This window comes from Natator depressus, chromosome 26 (assembly GCF_965152275.1).
Source record: "Natator depressus isolate rNatDep1 chromosome 26, rNatDep2.hap1, whole genome shotgun sequence".
Taxonomy (NCBI): Eukaryota; Metazoa; Chordata; order Testudines; family Cheloniidae; genus Natator; species Natator depressus.
The window spans coordinates 3,522,817-3,537,154 of record NC_134259.1 but is presented as its reverse complement, the minus strand read 5'-3'; the positions used below and the strand labels follow the sequence as shown (position 1 = coordinate 3,537,154).

The following is a 14,338-nucleotide window of genomic DNA, read 5'->3' as shown; positions in this document are numbered from 1 at the left end:
AGAAAGGTAAAGGGATCCGCTTTCACTTCCGGAAGCTGCAATGATAATTCCCTCCACTTACACTGTGCCGTATAATACCAGTACCTTGCCTAAAGTGTCCCATGCCATACTTATGCATTAAAGATGGAGGGACAGAGATGCCTCCTAGAGTTATCGTGACAGTGTGGAAAGGAGCTCATTGTCTGAGGGGAGGTTAAATTTGTCAAAAGAGCATATCACAAATATCACTGCTTGATAAATTTACTTGTATTTAGTGTGGTAGTTTCATGATCTCAGGGCAAGGATACAATCTCCCTGTGGTTTGTACAGGGCCGAGCACAATGGGGCACAGATCCTGACTGGAGCATCTGAGTATTGTTGTATCGTTAATAATGCATGTTATCTGACAGGTCTCTGTTGTGCGGCTTTTCCAACCATTTCCAAAGGGCTAATTTCCCCTTTCTTAGGCATTCTGGTTCTTTCTGAGCAGTCCATCTAGCTGCAATCTGTAGCCTTGTCTCTGAATGCCCTTGCCAGAAGAGATTTTATTACAATGAACCCTATCATGACTGACTGCAGTGAATTATCACTTTAATATTGGTTCAAGTGCCTCTTAGATGTTGCAGGAACACAGAAACGTAGGGCTATGCCAGCCAAGTGTCTCCTGAGGACCACACCTGATACTTGATACTGACTCCAGGAGTTTTAAAAAACATGTCTTCAAAAAATGCACTGGTGGAGCTTTGTGTAGAAGCAGACAAGAGACTCTCCTCAGACACATTTCTATGGTCGATGAGGGGGAATCTGTCTCATATTACATTTGAATTCTATTTCTGGACCTGGCAGCGATACACCCAGTAAACTTGGACTTTTTGCTTAGCCTCTGCACTGTCCCAGTTCTCAAATTTAGGAACAACCACTGAAAACCAGACACATGTCAAGCGGGAATGTTTTCCACATCAAAAAACAGAAATTTGTAAGATTCTGCAGAGTGAATCTCACACACTTAGGTACCTCAGTTAATTGACTGAAAACGTGCTCTTTGAGTCCAGTTTCTTTTAATGACCTACCTTTAGCTGTAATGCACTCATCTGCTGCTGTACCCTGTAATATGGCATTCAGACTGGAATCTGTATAGACTGTACCTTTAGAGAAGAGCTTGATTGTAAATCCCATTGGCAGAAACAGAAGGTTCTTGAGGTGTGGGCAGTTCTGAATGGTGCTTTTTACCTAGTCTCATACAAAAGAGAGTTTGACTCTTTCCACTTGTTCCCGCAGCTACAAACCCAGTAGTTTTGGGTCCTGAAGATAAAGCAGATTTCCTTTGGAAGGGATTAGCACCTTTGGTTTTGCAGAGATCTGAGTTGAGGAAATTCCACAATTGTGATTGAAAGCAAAGAAACTTCAGAATGTAAAGAACCTGTTGCCAATCCATCTTCCTTGTCGGGAAACAAATACATAATGATAATATTTTTTTAAAAGTGCTTATGCTTCAAGACACAAGACCACTGATTACAGATGCAAGTACAGTGCAGCAAAGCCACTTTTTCTCTTATTAAATTTAAATGAAAGGTGTCATATTGACAACCCTGGGCGAGACACACATCCTCTGTTTATCCACAGAATGGATATGGTACAGCTTTAACTGTTTTTGCTTTATTCACTCTACTACCCTGTTAATGTGCCCCAGTGCTTACCAGGAGGAACTCTAGTTCTCAGGGGTAAAAGGAAGTTCAGATCCCAGGCCCATTCAGTCCCCAGGCAAGGGGATCAGTGAATGTCACTGATGGTGGTTTTACAACGTGGACATTTATCTAACTGAAAACTGGAAAGAAACGCAGCAGCTCCTTTCACGTGGACTGCCAAAAAGCTGTGACATGGCAACAACATTTGTTCAGTAATGCCCTGGTTTATTTAGTGTATTTTGGTTCATTTACTTTACTTGGTTTGTAAATTTTCTGGGGCAGGGACCAGCCTCTTGTTCTGTGTTTGTAGAGTGCCTAGAGTAACTGGATCATGGTCCATGCCTGGGGCCCATTGGTGCTACTGCAATACAAATAATAATTTTAGAATGTCTGCCTCATCTGGCTAATTGCATTACAGTAAACAGAAAAAAATGCATTGCCAAACTTTACTTAAGTGCAATTATTTTTAGGCTATCTTGGCTTTTCCCACAGAATTCTAGTACTTCCATGTGGCTTAACATTTAAAGAGACAGTGACTCTACACTAAATTTTTGTATAATTATTTTTCTTGAAAACAACAACACAAACTCTTCTGTCCAGTAATTAACTAAATAGAGTAGGCCTGGGAACAAACCGTTTGTAGCATAGCAAAAATCTTCTGCCTCTGAAGCAGATTGTTTTTTTGCAAAGGGGACTTCGCATGAGTCAAGAGTGCGACACTGTTGCAAAAAAAAGCAAATGTAATTTTGGGTTGCATTAGCAGAGGCATAGCCTGCAAGTCATGGGAGGTGATAGTACCACTCTACTTGACACTGGTTAGGCCTCAGTTGGACTACTGTGTCCAATTTTGGTCACCAGTATATAGAAAGGATGTAGAGAAACTGGAAAGGATCCTGAGGTGAGCAACAAAGATGATCAAAGGGATGGAATGGAAGTCATAGGAGCAAAGGCTGAAGGAACTGGGTACGTTTAGTTTGGAAAAAATAAAATTAAAGGGGGACATGATAGTGGTTTTCATATACTTGAAAGGCTGCCATAAAAAAAAAAAAGGCAGGACGAGAAGCGCAATGGGGTCAAACTACACCATAGCCGATTGAGATTAAATTTCAGGAAAAACTTCCTAACTGTAAGAACAGTAAGATAATGGAACAAACTGCCTAGGGAAGTAGTGAAATCTCCTTCACTGGAAGTTTTCAAAAAGAGGCCAGATAGCCATCTGCCTTGGATGGTTGAGACGACAAATCCTGTATCTTGGCAGGGGATTTGACTAGATGATCCTTGCTGTCCCTTCTAACCTTATGGGTCTATGATTCTGTGAGTTACAAAGTCTGTAAAATAGTATACACAACAAATTTGAATGAGAAAAGGGGCATTGTGAAATAATTTAGGCTCTAAATGCAAGCTTTATTTAAAAAAGAAAAATTGGGTGGTGATGGGAGAATAAGGTTAAAAACCTTATGTGAGTAATTCTTTTATAATTTTGAAATATGTGAATGAGTTGGAGGTCTCTTTGTATGCTTGGGGGGAGGAGTTGTTAAATCATTGTTGGGAGCAAGTCACAATAACAATAGTTTCTATTTCATGTATTTGAGTGAACACAAGTAAATGAAATTTAACACAGTGTTCGGTGCAGCTTGGACAGTGAAAATGAACTAGCTATTTGAAAAGGATAAATGGGATTAATTGTGAAAAGCAAACTAGATTACTGAAATTAAAAGGAGTCTAAAGTAGAAGACTATTAGGAACATAGGTATTGACATCAAAGTGATATTATTTAAATGAGCAGAATTAAACTCTTGGCTGGCACTGAATAATGCCTAACCTGGAAAAATAAAAATCTATAGTGGGTTGATGTGCATGCAAAACTCTCATTGTATAGATTATGGTTTCTACTCTTTTTGCAAGGAGAAAAAGGAGCTGAGGAAACTGTAACTGCAGATTTCTTTTTGTTGCGCACACTAGTGATTGCTCACCCAACATTGGGGTCAGAAACCGGTCCATAGGTGTTGTACCTGAGGTAGCAAAATTTGGGGTCAAGTCTGTTCTCAGTATTATCATTCTATGTAAGGAGTAACTGCACTGAAAGTTGATGATGCCAAGCTGTTGTAAGAGAAAGAAGACTGAAGCCCAATGATTTAAAAGGATTTGCTCCAGGTTTATACCAGTGGAGCTGAGATCAGGTCTGGCCCATTATGTGTTTCATTTTTTAAATAGGTTGCTCTCCTGGTTTTGATGGGATGGCAGGTGGTGGGGAGCATTTGCTTGCTCCAAAACTTGAATCTCCATATGTGTTAATTCAATTAGACTGAAATATTAAGTGTCTCTTGTCTCTTTCATCTTGGAGTGTGATGTGATATTACTCCTTTATGGGTCATGCTGTATGTATATAGTTATGTCAAATTATTTTTAGGGCCATAATTGCTTTCTCAGCTAATAGGAATTGATGCAATTATCCCGTCTGGTTTTTATTTTCCTTCGTGTTCCAATATGTGCCTTACCAGCTCTGCTTTACATCCCACAGGGAATTGTGAGGGAAATGCAGTGCAGTGCTTCAGAAAACTAATCTCTTGGAGGTTATTTATCTCAGGCACAACTTGTTAACTTTGTTCCTTTCATGAGGCAAAAATAGAAATGAAACATTTCTGTGCTTAACAAGTATGGACTCTTACAAAGGCAAGGTTGGAAACCCTAAACTGCAGATAGGGATTGCAGTTCTTGCAGATACCAGCAGTTCTTTCTAGGTAGGAAAAGTTCTAATCCTCAGAAAGAATTTTCAAACTTTCATTCATTAAATGAAAATTTCAGTGACCAGTTGGGGGGTTAGGTAGATTTCATGGGAGTCCAGTTCTCAGCTGAAACAACTGTTCTCCAGGAAGTGAAATCTTTGAGGTGGAACAAGGAATAAAGTAGTGGACTAAGGACCTTCCCTCCAAAAAAATGAATCCAAACCATGGTAACACACAAACTTTGGACAAACAGTAGTGAATATGGTTTTCTGAAGATGTCTATACTTATTGCTTACACAGCTCTCATTTAAAATAAGTAAGAGAAGCAAGGCTAAATATTAGCTATTTAAGGGGTCTAAAAACCCTGGAGGGAGACTGAATGATTACAGTAAACTGATAGGGTTAAAATGGGGCTGAATTAGCAGGACACTATTCCACTGTTCCATCTCGCCACTGGAGAATGTCTCCCAAGGGAAGTTTGGAAGCTTTCTTGTGTTGTTTAAAACTAGACTGGATATTATGGTGTGGAGAACCATGCTGCATTGGCAGGGAGGCAGCCTAATAGAAATGTAGGTGCTGGAGATGGGGAACAAAACTAACCTTTCCCGCGAATTCCCTTGACATTTACCAAACTAAACCCATTTTGGATCTTGATGTAAATGTGTTATTCCAGAATTCATTTTTCCCTTTCCATTAGGAGTACAATGCTAGGTTTACACAATGATAACCAGTATGAATGTTGATGATTGAAAGGGCAGTGCAGAATGAGCAAGGCTGGTGTATTAATAGGAGTTCTAAATATAAGTGCGTATGAACTTATCAAGTCCTAATTTTTGGTGTCATTTTTATATCCACCACCTGTCTTTTCTGGAGTCTACAGTATGTTTGGCAAATGATTGATCAACCTGTCTTCAGCAATAAAATATTTTTTCTGTTTTCCAAATTCACATGAGTTGCAGATTGTGTTTAACCATTTCGACCATCTGGAAAGTTAAAATTGCCTTTTGTTAAATGTTTGCATAAATAAGTATGATAGAAGACAATTGTTGGAAAATAATTCCTTGGTCATCTATTCTATTTGACATCAATAGCACAGAATTTTTCAGTATACTAAACCCATAAGTTTTTGGTCCAATCTCCTCTTAAATACTTAATGTTGGGGGTCTCATCAAGTACCCATATCAAGTTGCCCCATAGCATGCATGGTAATATACCATACTGTGTGAGTGTGTTTTGGCCGTATTCACAGACCAGTCAGTCATAGCCAAAGTGCAAAAATTTCATCTGTTGTCTGTCATGGAACGTGACGTGAAGACATCTATTAATGCCAAATTCATACACGCTAGGTCAGGAGAAGGAGTTTATCATGAAGAACTATGTAGAGTGGTTAGGAGAGACCAGAACAGTTATATTTCAAAAATTGCTAATTGTCAGGGGTACAAAAATGGCCAGTGAGGTCCAGCAATAAGGATGTGACTCTAAAACAAACTTTCAGACCAACAGCAGCAAATCAATGAAGTATTTGCCAGCTAAATGAAGGTTCATTTCTCCATTTGCACCTAATCTTCTTGCCTAAAAGGACACCAGTTTTTTGTAAAGTAAAGATACAACATGATGGGTAATGCCTGGTTGGCATTACAAGTGCAGAAGCTATGCACTAATCCATTTTCTCTCAGTCTTTAAAAATTAGACAGCAGATTGCCTTCCCCTCATGAACAGAATAAGGGTGGAGTTTTGTGGGGTTTTTTACTCCCCCCCCCCACACGTGTGTGTTTTTAATTAGAAAAGGTTGCCATGGCATCACCAAGCTTGAGAAAAACAGAGATTGACTTGTGAAAGCAAAAATGACAGATCACTTTGGTTAGAGGCAGTCCTAAGTTTTTGTCAGTTTCTTGTGCATATGTTGCTTATTTCAGTGGTCATTCCATACTATTATTCTCTGTTGTATAGTTTCCTTAGTGGGTTTCTATGTAGAATCCAATGAGAAGGAGAGTGTGTGTGTGTGTGTGTTTTATTTTTTATCTATTTGCTTTAAAGTTACATGTTTTATCTCGAAAAAAACATTGATTTTTTTTCCCCAGTGCCCACAAAAGCTTGCCAGGTTACAAACTGATGCACTACAAGCATCCTTTGCCAGTGCATCATAAACGCCAAAACATTCTGCTTTTCCATACCTCAGCCAGCCAGCCATGTTGACTTTGGCCAGATGGCTTCTGGTTCTGCCATTTAGCAGGAGGAGAACACCAAACTCATTTCATTTCTATTCAGATCTACTGTAGATTGTAATCTGTGTTTGCAGGAGGGGTATGTTTGTTTCCATCTCAAATTCAATGATTTGTGGTTCATTCACCATCTATGCATCCAATTTCCCATCATAAAGCTTTTTAAAGGAAAACTGTACCATAGGGGCTCAGCATTTAATTACAGGACATAAAAATGAGTCTTTCAACATGAATAACAGTGGACTTTTGTTCAATCACTGTAGCACTGACCCTTTTTATTGTCAATAAAAATAACGGAAACCACCTCATAACCAGTTTCCTTTCTTTATCATGCATTCAAATGGTCCATCTAGACTGTTAACCTGACTCTGACAATGGCTAATACGAGTTGCTTCAGAGGAAGAAACCCTATAATGGAAAATTATGGAATAGCTCACTTATTGAGAAAGTTTTCCCAATGCCAGGAAGCTAGAGGTAGATTTATACCCATACCATGATTATTTCATCCTAGCCATATATGTCTTTTTTAAAATCCTGCTAAGTCCTTGGCCTCAATTATATCTTGCAGCCATGAATTGCACTATTTAGTTATGTACTGGTTATAAAAAATACTTTAATGAAAGTTACCCATGCAGATAGTCTCTCTGAATTCTATGAGATACTCATATGAGTTAAGGGTGGTAAGAGTGGGCCCTAAATTGCAGTTCTTGCCGTGTGTGTGTGAGAGAGAGAGAGAGAAAGAGAGAGCGAGACCAGCACTATTCTTCATCTAATGAGGAAGTAAGCACAGTAATTTCTAAAATCAGTAAGAAAATTAATAATTAATGTATTGTGTGAATGACTAATATAATATAGACTGATATATACACACACACACGCTTGTATTTGTGTGTGCTGCATATACAGGTACATAAGAATGAATATTAACCATGTATGTGCTTTTGATTGTTAAACAAATATTTAACTAATCAGTTTTCCTTTAAATTTTTATTTCATTACATCATCCTTCATTGAGAAATATAGATGATTCTTGACTAACTTCATCTGAGCTCGCCAGGAGTTAGTTAAGAGTAGAGGGGGGTGTGTGTGTGTGTGTGTATGTATGTATGTATGTATGTATGTATGTATGTAAGTGTAAAATAACCAAGAGACGTAACAAAGAAACTAAAACAACCAACTGAGAAATAACTGGAAAGAAATACCTTGGAAGAGATTTCTTTTACATGATGAAGGAAAATATATGGACGACATAAAAAATTCATATTGTCAGGAAAGAAGGAGAAAACTTTTCATTTATAGAGCAAGACAGAAAGTGATATGGGAAATAGATACACTCCATGTAAATTTATTAAGTGCAACTTTGTGTCTCTCTCTCTCTCTCTTTCTCTCTCTTTTAGATAAAAAACTTCTTCATGAAATAAAACCCCAAAGTAAGTTGTTTTTTGTCTTGTAATTTTTTTTTTTTCATTTTCTCTTTCATTCTGCTTTATTTGTTTAGGAGCTAAATAAAACAAAGTTATATGAAAGGCAAATGGATTAACAAAAGCCTCTTCTTAGTAATCATAGATTTTAGATTAAATATAAAAAAGTGACTATTCTTCAGCAGTTATGAATCAAATTGTGGGCCATTTCTGCAGTAATGCTTATCTTAGAATTGCTCTCTTGAGGTCTGTTGTGGTTTTATGGTTAAAACAGGACCAGATGAAAAATTTCTATATAAAGAAAAGGTTTTGCCCAACCAGCTGAAATTCCCTTTTTACAAAAACACCCCCAAATGTCCAGAATTTCAGTGAAGACATTTTGATTATATTTTTGACCTACTTATGTTGTGGGGAAAAATCTATTTTCTGAGAAGCACTAGTTCTGTGTCTGAATGTGTGAACATTTCTTTGAATTCTTCTGGTGAAAGATTCCCTATGAGTGCATATTATTTATTTGAAATTCCCAGACATGAAGGCCATGTTTTATAAGGATCCTAAGTGAATTAGGCACTTAAATCCCATTTAAAATTCACTGAGGTTTGGCCATCTAACTATTTGGCAATCTTTTGGAAATCCCAGCCCAAGGTATATATTCTTAGGAATACATGCAGTAGGCTTTAGATGTCAAATTGACAGTTAATTTTCATGGGGTTTTATAATGGGAAGTTCAGTAAACACAGTTCAGAGTATTTTGCTATGTTAAAAAACAGGGATTTATAACCAAAATTATTCTTTCATAATGCATCTCGTCCACTGATACTTATAATATCCACACAGATTGAGGATGTATAACTTAGTTTCAAAAATGTGATGCAATAAAAGTAATAATAAAGAAGAATAATTATCCTCCTAGATAGCTGCACCTCTTGGCAGGCTGAAGGAACTTGGCCTTCAGTTTCTCATCTTGTAACACATTGGAGTTCTGTGGGTGTCCTACATATAACGATCGTTATTACATTTTATTGCTTGGGTTGCGCAGAGTCCTTGAATAAGAGCATTTCCCCTGTGCTTTTTCCAATTATGAAATATTTCTATGGATATTCAAAATCAAAAGCAAACTATAAAACATTCCATGGTTGGCTTGCATTACCATGCCCTTATAAATTTGTCTTAATGGGACCATCCCCGTTCTGCCCTGAACTACTCTTTTATTTTGTAACTTATCTTGAGCAACTGTTGCATTTTCATCTATGCACCTCCAACTTAATTATTGGATCCTAAAAGTGAATCTGTCAAACAGCTTTAATTTCTGATTTATTAAAAATAAAACCTTAATGGAGTCCATTTTAGTGCATGAGGCTCCTAGGGGAATTAAATGGTGTTTCCTTAATCTGTGAGGCTAGAAGTACATTATATAAATACAGCTTGTTGCTGTTCATTGAAAACAGGGGCTTAGTTTAAGACTACATGAATTATCACTGATGTGAAATCAATCAATTATGAAGATAATTAAGAAACAACCTGTTCTGCGAAATAGCCTTATGCATGGTTCTCTGGCTTTGACTGGTTTCATATCTGTTAAGACTTTCACGTGCTCAAAGAATGATTGTATGGAGAGAGAGATTTCCAGAGGCTGGAGGGTACAAAAAGAGAGCAAAGTGAAGGGAGACGGAGAATAAAAGCTAGAGAAATCTTTGATATCTCCTAACAAACTGTAATGGCAAACTGGAGGAAATGTGTGCCCTCTATGGCTCATGGAAAGCACTTATTGTAAATGAGATAATTTAATCAATTACATTTCCTAATGTACTAAACCAAATGTTTCATCTTCTGCTCGTGCACATCTTAAATTATCTTCAGGTGCTTTATGAAACTTAATCATAGTTAATAGAAACTTCATTACCATCAAATATGCTTTCAATAAATGTTGTGTAACAGTGTCAGGAGATGGAGTGAAATATTAGTTATGATTACCACAAACACGTACCCTGGAACAAAATCACAGAAACTTATTGCTTTAAGAAAGTCACTGCCTCCTCTGGGTTAGGAGGATGCAGTTCATTAAATAATAATTGGTTGACTTCAAGTGTTCTTTTCAGTTGAATCGCATCTGGAAAAAAACACAAAGTACCAAAGCAAAAAAAAAAAATCTATAGTTCCTTTTTCTTGAATCTCCATTCTCCCAAAGGAAAGAAATTCTGCATAAAAGGTGAGAATGGAAAAAGAGATTAAAGTTTTTTTTTTCATTTTCATTTGTTATTTGGAAACAAATAATAGTGCTGTGAATAGAAATGAAAGAATAAACACATCTTTTTATAAGCAGCATTTTCCCTTGGAACAAAATTAGTACCATTTTGCTTCTTTAAATTGTCATACTTAGTGAATTCTTTCTTTTCCCCCCTGAATCTCAACTGTTTGTAGTTTTGCTGTTATGTCTTTTCATCCCTGACTAAGAAATAGTTGTGTGAATACCTGAGTATCACTTTCAGGTCATCTCTTAAAAAAAAAAACCAAACAAACAAACCAGAACACTGAATATCTTATTAAAGATAAGGAATCCTAGAAATAAACCTTATACCAAGAAGAGAACCATCAAATTTAGGTCCCAGTTGTGTTTTTAAAAATATATATTTTTCATTAATGTAAATTGTTTTTGTTTTTCTAATGCTGTTGGGTTTTTTTCCCCCCCAAATCTTTTTAATTAGTATTTGAATATTCTCCTCAGCACTTGTAATCCAAACATGGCAGTCTTGTGCTGAAACCAAAAATGAAACTGACTGATCTATTTTATTGTCTAAGATGAGTGGAAAATGAGAATGTAAATTATCTAAGTAAATTTGTTTGAATAATGTAAGAATTAAGAATTATGAATTACTATTAGTAACATAGCTGAGGGATTTTCTTAATGATTTTTACCCCAACAGTGTTTAAAATGTGACAGCTTTTTAAAATATTCTCAGTTTTACATATCCTGTTTTGACAGTGAAGAATAACTTCTGAATTCCTGCACTATACGTCTATTGCCACCTGTACACCTCTGGCAGCTGCGGATTTTTATTATTAGCGGGGGTATGCATGTTTAGATCAGAATTTAACCTATTTGTAAAGGAGGAGGGAACAAATTAAGATTTTCCACTTTTTTCTGTATAAAAGGGATACTTTTTACAAAGTTTATATGTTTAAGACAACTACTGGATAGGTCAATGTAGCTCCCAAAAGGACGGGAATGTGGAGGTGGGGAGCTCAAACACTTGTTAACTGATTACTTCTACCCTCTGGGATATATACCACTCCCGGATGTTTCATAATAAACAACACATCTCCTGGCTTACCCAACGTACCAATTATCCACAAAAGTTAAGTCAGGAATAGAGTATCAGAGTTAATTATCCAACAACAAAGATTGCTTGGGGACACATAAGTGAGAAGAAATTGAAATGTAGTTGATTTGTAGACTTCCTTTCTTGTACCCTGGTATTAGAGATTGAAACTGAGGAAAGAAGGTTACTTTTGTGGTTAATGGCAGGGACTCAGGAGATCTGGCTTCAATTCCAGGTTCTGCCACTGTGTGACATTGGGCAAGTCGCATGATTTCTCTGTGCCTCAGTTCCCTATCTGTAAAAATGGGATAATGATACCTCCTTTGTTGGTCTTGTCTATTTGGATTGTCAGATTTTTAGGGCAGGAAATGTCTCTTACTCTCTTTATGTATGTCACCTACCATACTGGGGAGGGGGAGAGGGTGCTGATAATGACTGAGCCTCTCGGCACCAACATAATTCATAATAAAATGGACTCAAAACTCCATTGTAAATTTTATAGCATGACAAACTTTCCAAGAAATGGTGTGAGCAGAATTTGAAACATTTTCATTGTAGTTATGGCAAAAGTTTGGGCAAATCATGGGTCAAAACTGAGTACTTGCCTAAGACCATATGCCATAATTACAGTGGTGGTTTGCAAACATTGACCATTGAATAGCAGGTTAAAGCTTCCCTCCATTTCCTGTTTTGTATGACAACTGCCAACAAATGCTAACTTCTCCAATCACGCGAGGAAAGAAAGCCAACCCATTTCCTAACACAGCAAGAGCAACAATTTCTGTTTGTGTAGAAAGAAAAAATTAGTAGAAATAAAAGAATCAAATGTTTTAAAGATACCATATGTTCATTATAAAATTATTTCCAGGTATTTTTAAACCTTATGTGGGTTTGGGTTTGATTTCACCCAAAATTAAAAAAAAATAAAGTTTCAAGAAAAAAAAGTCAGGGGTCAATTTGGTGATTTTGTTTTGTTTTTAAACTGTGTGACAACCTGTGCCACAAGATGGACTAACTGGGATCTCTGACTAAGATTAATGATTATTTTTTTGTAAACTACAAAATCTGTTAAGAAACATCATGACCTTAAGGATGACTAAAGTCATCCTTGTTTTGATCATTTCCTATTCCTTTCCACATCTGTTCTTAAGCATCTCTATAGGTGATCTATTCTTAGTCATAGAGATATTCTTCTCCATCTGCATCAGTAAAATATTATCCAGGGAAGAAGCTGACCAAAGATTGCTAACAATCTGGAGCTGTGTTTCCAGAAATATTTTTCTTTCGTCTTTTTTAGAACCCAGGAGCTCCTGAAATATCCCTTTTTCCCCTTTGCCACCATCTAAATATGAAAACATACATGCTCTGTCTCTTTCTCTTTCTACTGTTGGTCAAAAACTTCAACCAGTGCTAATGACTTATACAGTAAAACGTGAGCTTTATTTCTAATGAGCTACTTGGAAAAGGAATATTTCCCCCTCAAAAATATTAAAATTGTCAAAATAAATATAATTTGTATTTTTACAAATAAAAATGGCTTTTCAACTAAACAGAATTTTTTTGCAAAAGAAATCTAGTTCTGATTTTAACAGCCTCCCTCCCCACCCTCCACACACATACAAAATCAAGAAAAGTGTAGACAAGAATAATTTGACCATCTCTTGTTTCTAAATGTTCTTTTTAAAAAAGTCCCATTTTGTGGCACATTGTCAAACCAATGACAGCACAGGCTAAACATGGTCAGATTGTACCCTGAGGTTGCTCTGTTTGGCAGCTCAGATTCTTACACCATTACCATAGCCAATTTTGAAGCAGCACTGAAAAATCCAATCTAATGCTTAATGAGAGAGGCATGTCCAGCATCAAAGATCAGTCCAAGCAGAAAGACAGTAAACTCCAAGGGCTTTGGCAAAGAACTAGAGAACGAACCGTACACAGAAGTCGCTCACTTTAAGTTCCTTCAATGTGTCCTGGCCCTCTCCAGGAGCTAGAACTCTGAATTCAACTTGGAAGAGAGACACTGTTCCCCTCACAGCAACCAGCAATGGGCTTTGATGCAACTCCCTTCCTGGAAGAACTCCTTCAGAAGAGCCTCAGTCAAGAAGATACTGCCCCAAGCCTTATCCGAACAGAAACTAGGTACCAAAAAAACCTACCCTCCAGAACTTGTGCTGCAGAGGCAATTTAATTAGCTAGAAATGATGATCTACAAGTAAGACTGTTGAAGGTTACTTTCATGAATAACTGAGTGTACTCCATATATCGTCAACATTATGTCATAGTCTAGGTCTCCCCTGCCACCACAATCGGCCTTCTTTTGCATGTGCACGCTCTGACCCAAAAGAAAATTATGTTTTGTGCAAGGGGCATTAAGTTATGAAAGTCAAACAAAGGTGCCAAATATCAGAGGGGTAGCCGTGTTAGTCTGTATCCACAAAAACAACGGGGAGTTCGGTGGCACATTAAAGACAAACAGATTTATTTGGGCATAAGCTTTCATGGGTAAAAAAAACCCACTTCTTCAGATGCATGGAGTGAAAATTACAGATACAAGCATAAATCTATATTAGCACATGAAGAGAAGGGAGTTACCTTACAAGTAGAGAACCAATGTTGAATGCCAATTCAGTCAAGGTGGATGTGGTCCTCTCCCAATAATTGATGAGAAGTGTCAATACCAAGAGAGGGAAAATTGCTTTTGTAGTGAGCCAGCAATTTTCAAAACAAAGGTGGCATCTGATAGAAATACAATAAATGAATGATCATGTCAGGACATTAAACTCTACAAAGACCTTGAATTTTTTTTATTTGTGTTATAGTGTTTAAGTTTCCTCAATACATCACTTTGCATCTACAATATCCCTTGTGGAGCTGGATGTTGAAAGTCCCAGAAACTATTAGCCACCCAGAGTAGGAGAAATGCCTTCATACAACAGATCTGAACACTTCACAGATGTTCCTGGACCATAAGCTTGAAATCTTTAC

The 14,338-nt window shown here is 37.1% G+C and overlaps 1 protein-coding gene across 4 annotated transcripts in view; it reads left to right on the top strand.

The window, feature by feature from the left end:
• The window catches only part of UNC5D (unc-5 netrin receptor D), a 289,819-nt gene that overhangs the window by 216,541 nt on the left and 58,940 nt on the right, over positions 1 to 14,338 (top strand). For 3 of the 4 annotated variants that reach the window (XM_074940275.1, XM_074940271.1, XM_074940273.1), the window contains one exon: positions 8,010 to 8,042. The exons of the other annotated variant lie outside the window; for it this stretch is intronic. In XM_074940275.1, coding sequence (XP_074796376.1) covers positions 8,010 to 8,042 — 33 coding nt within the window. The remainder of the gene's footprint in view (positions 1 to 8,009; positions 8,043 to 14,338) is intronic. 4 annotated transcript variants of the gene reach the window in all.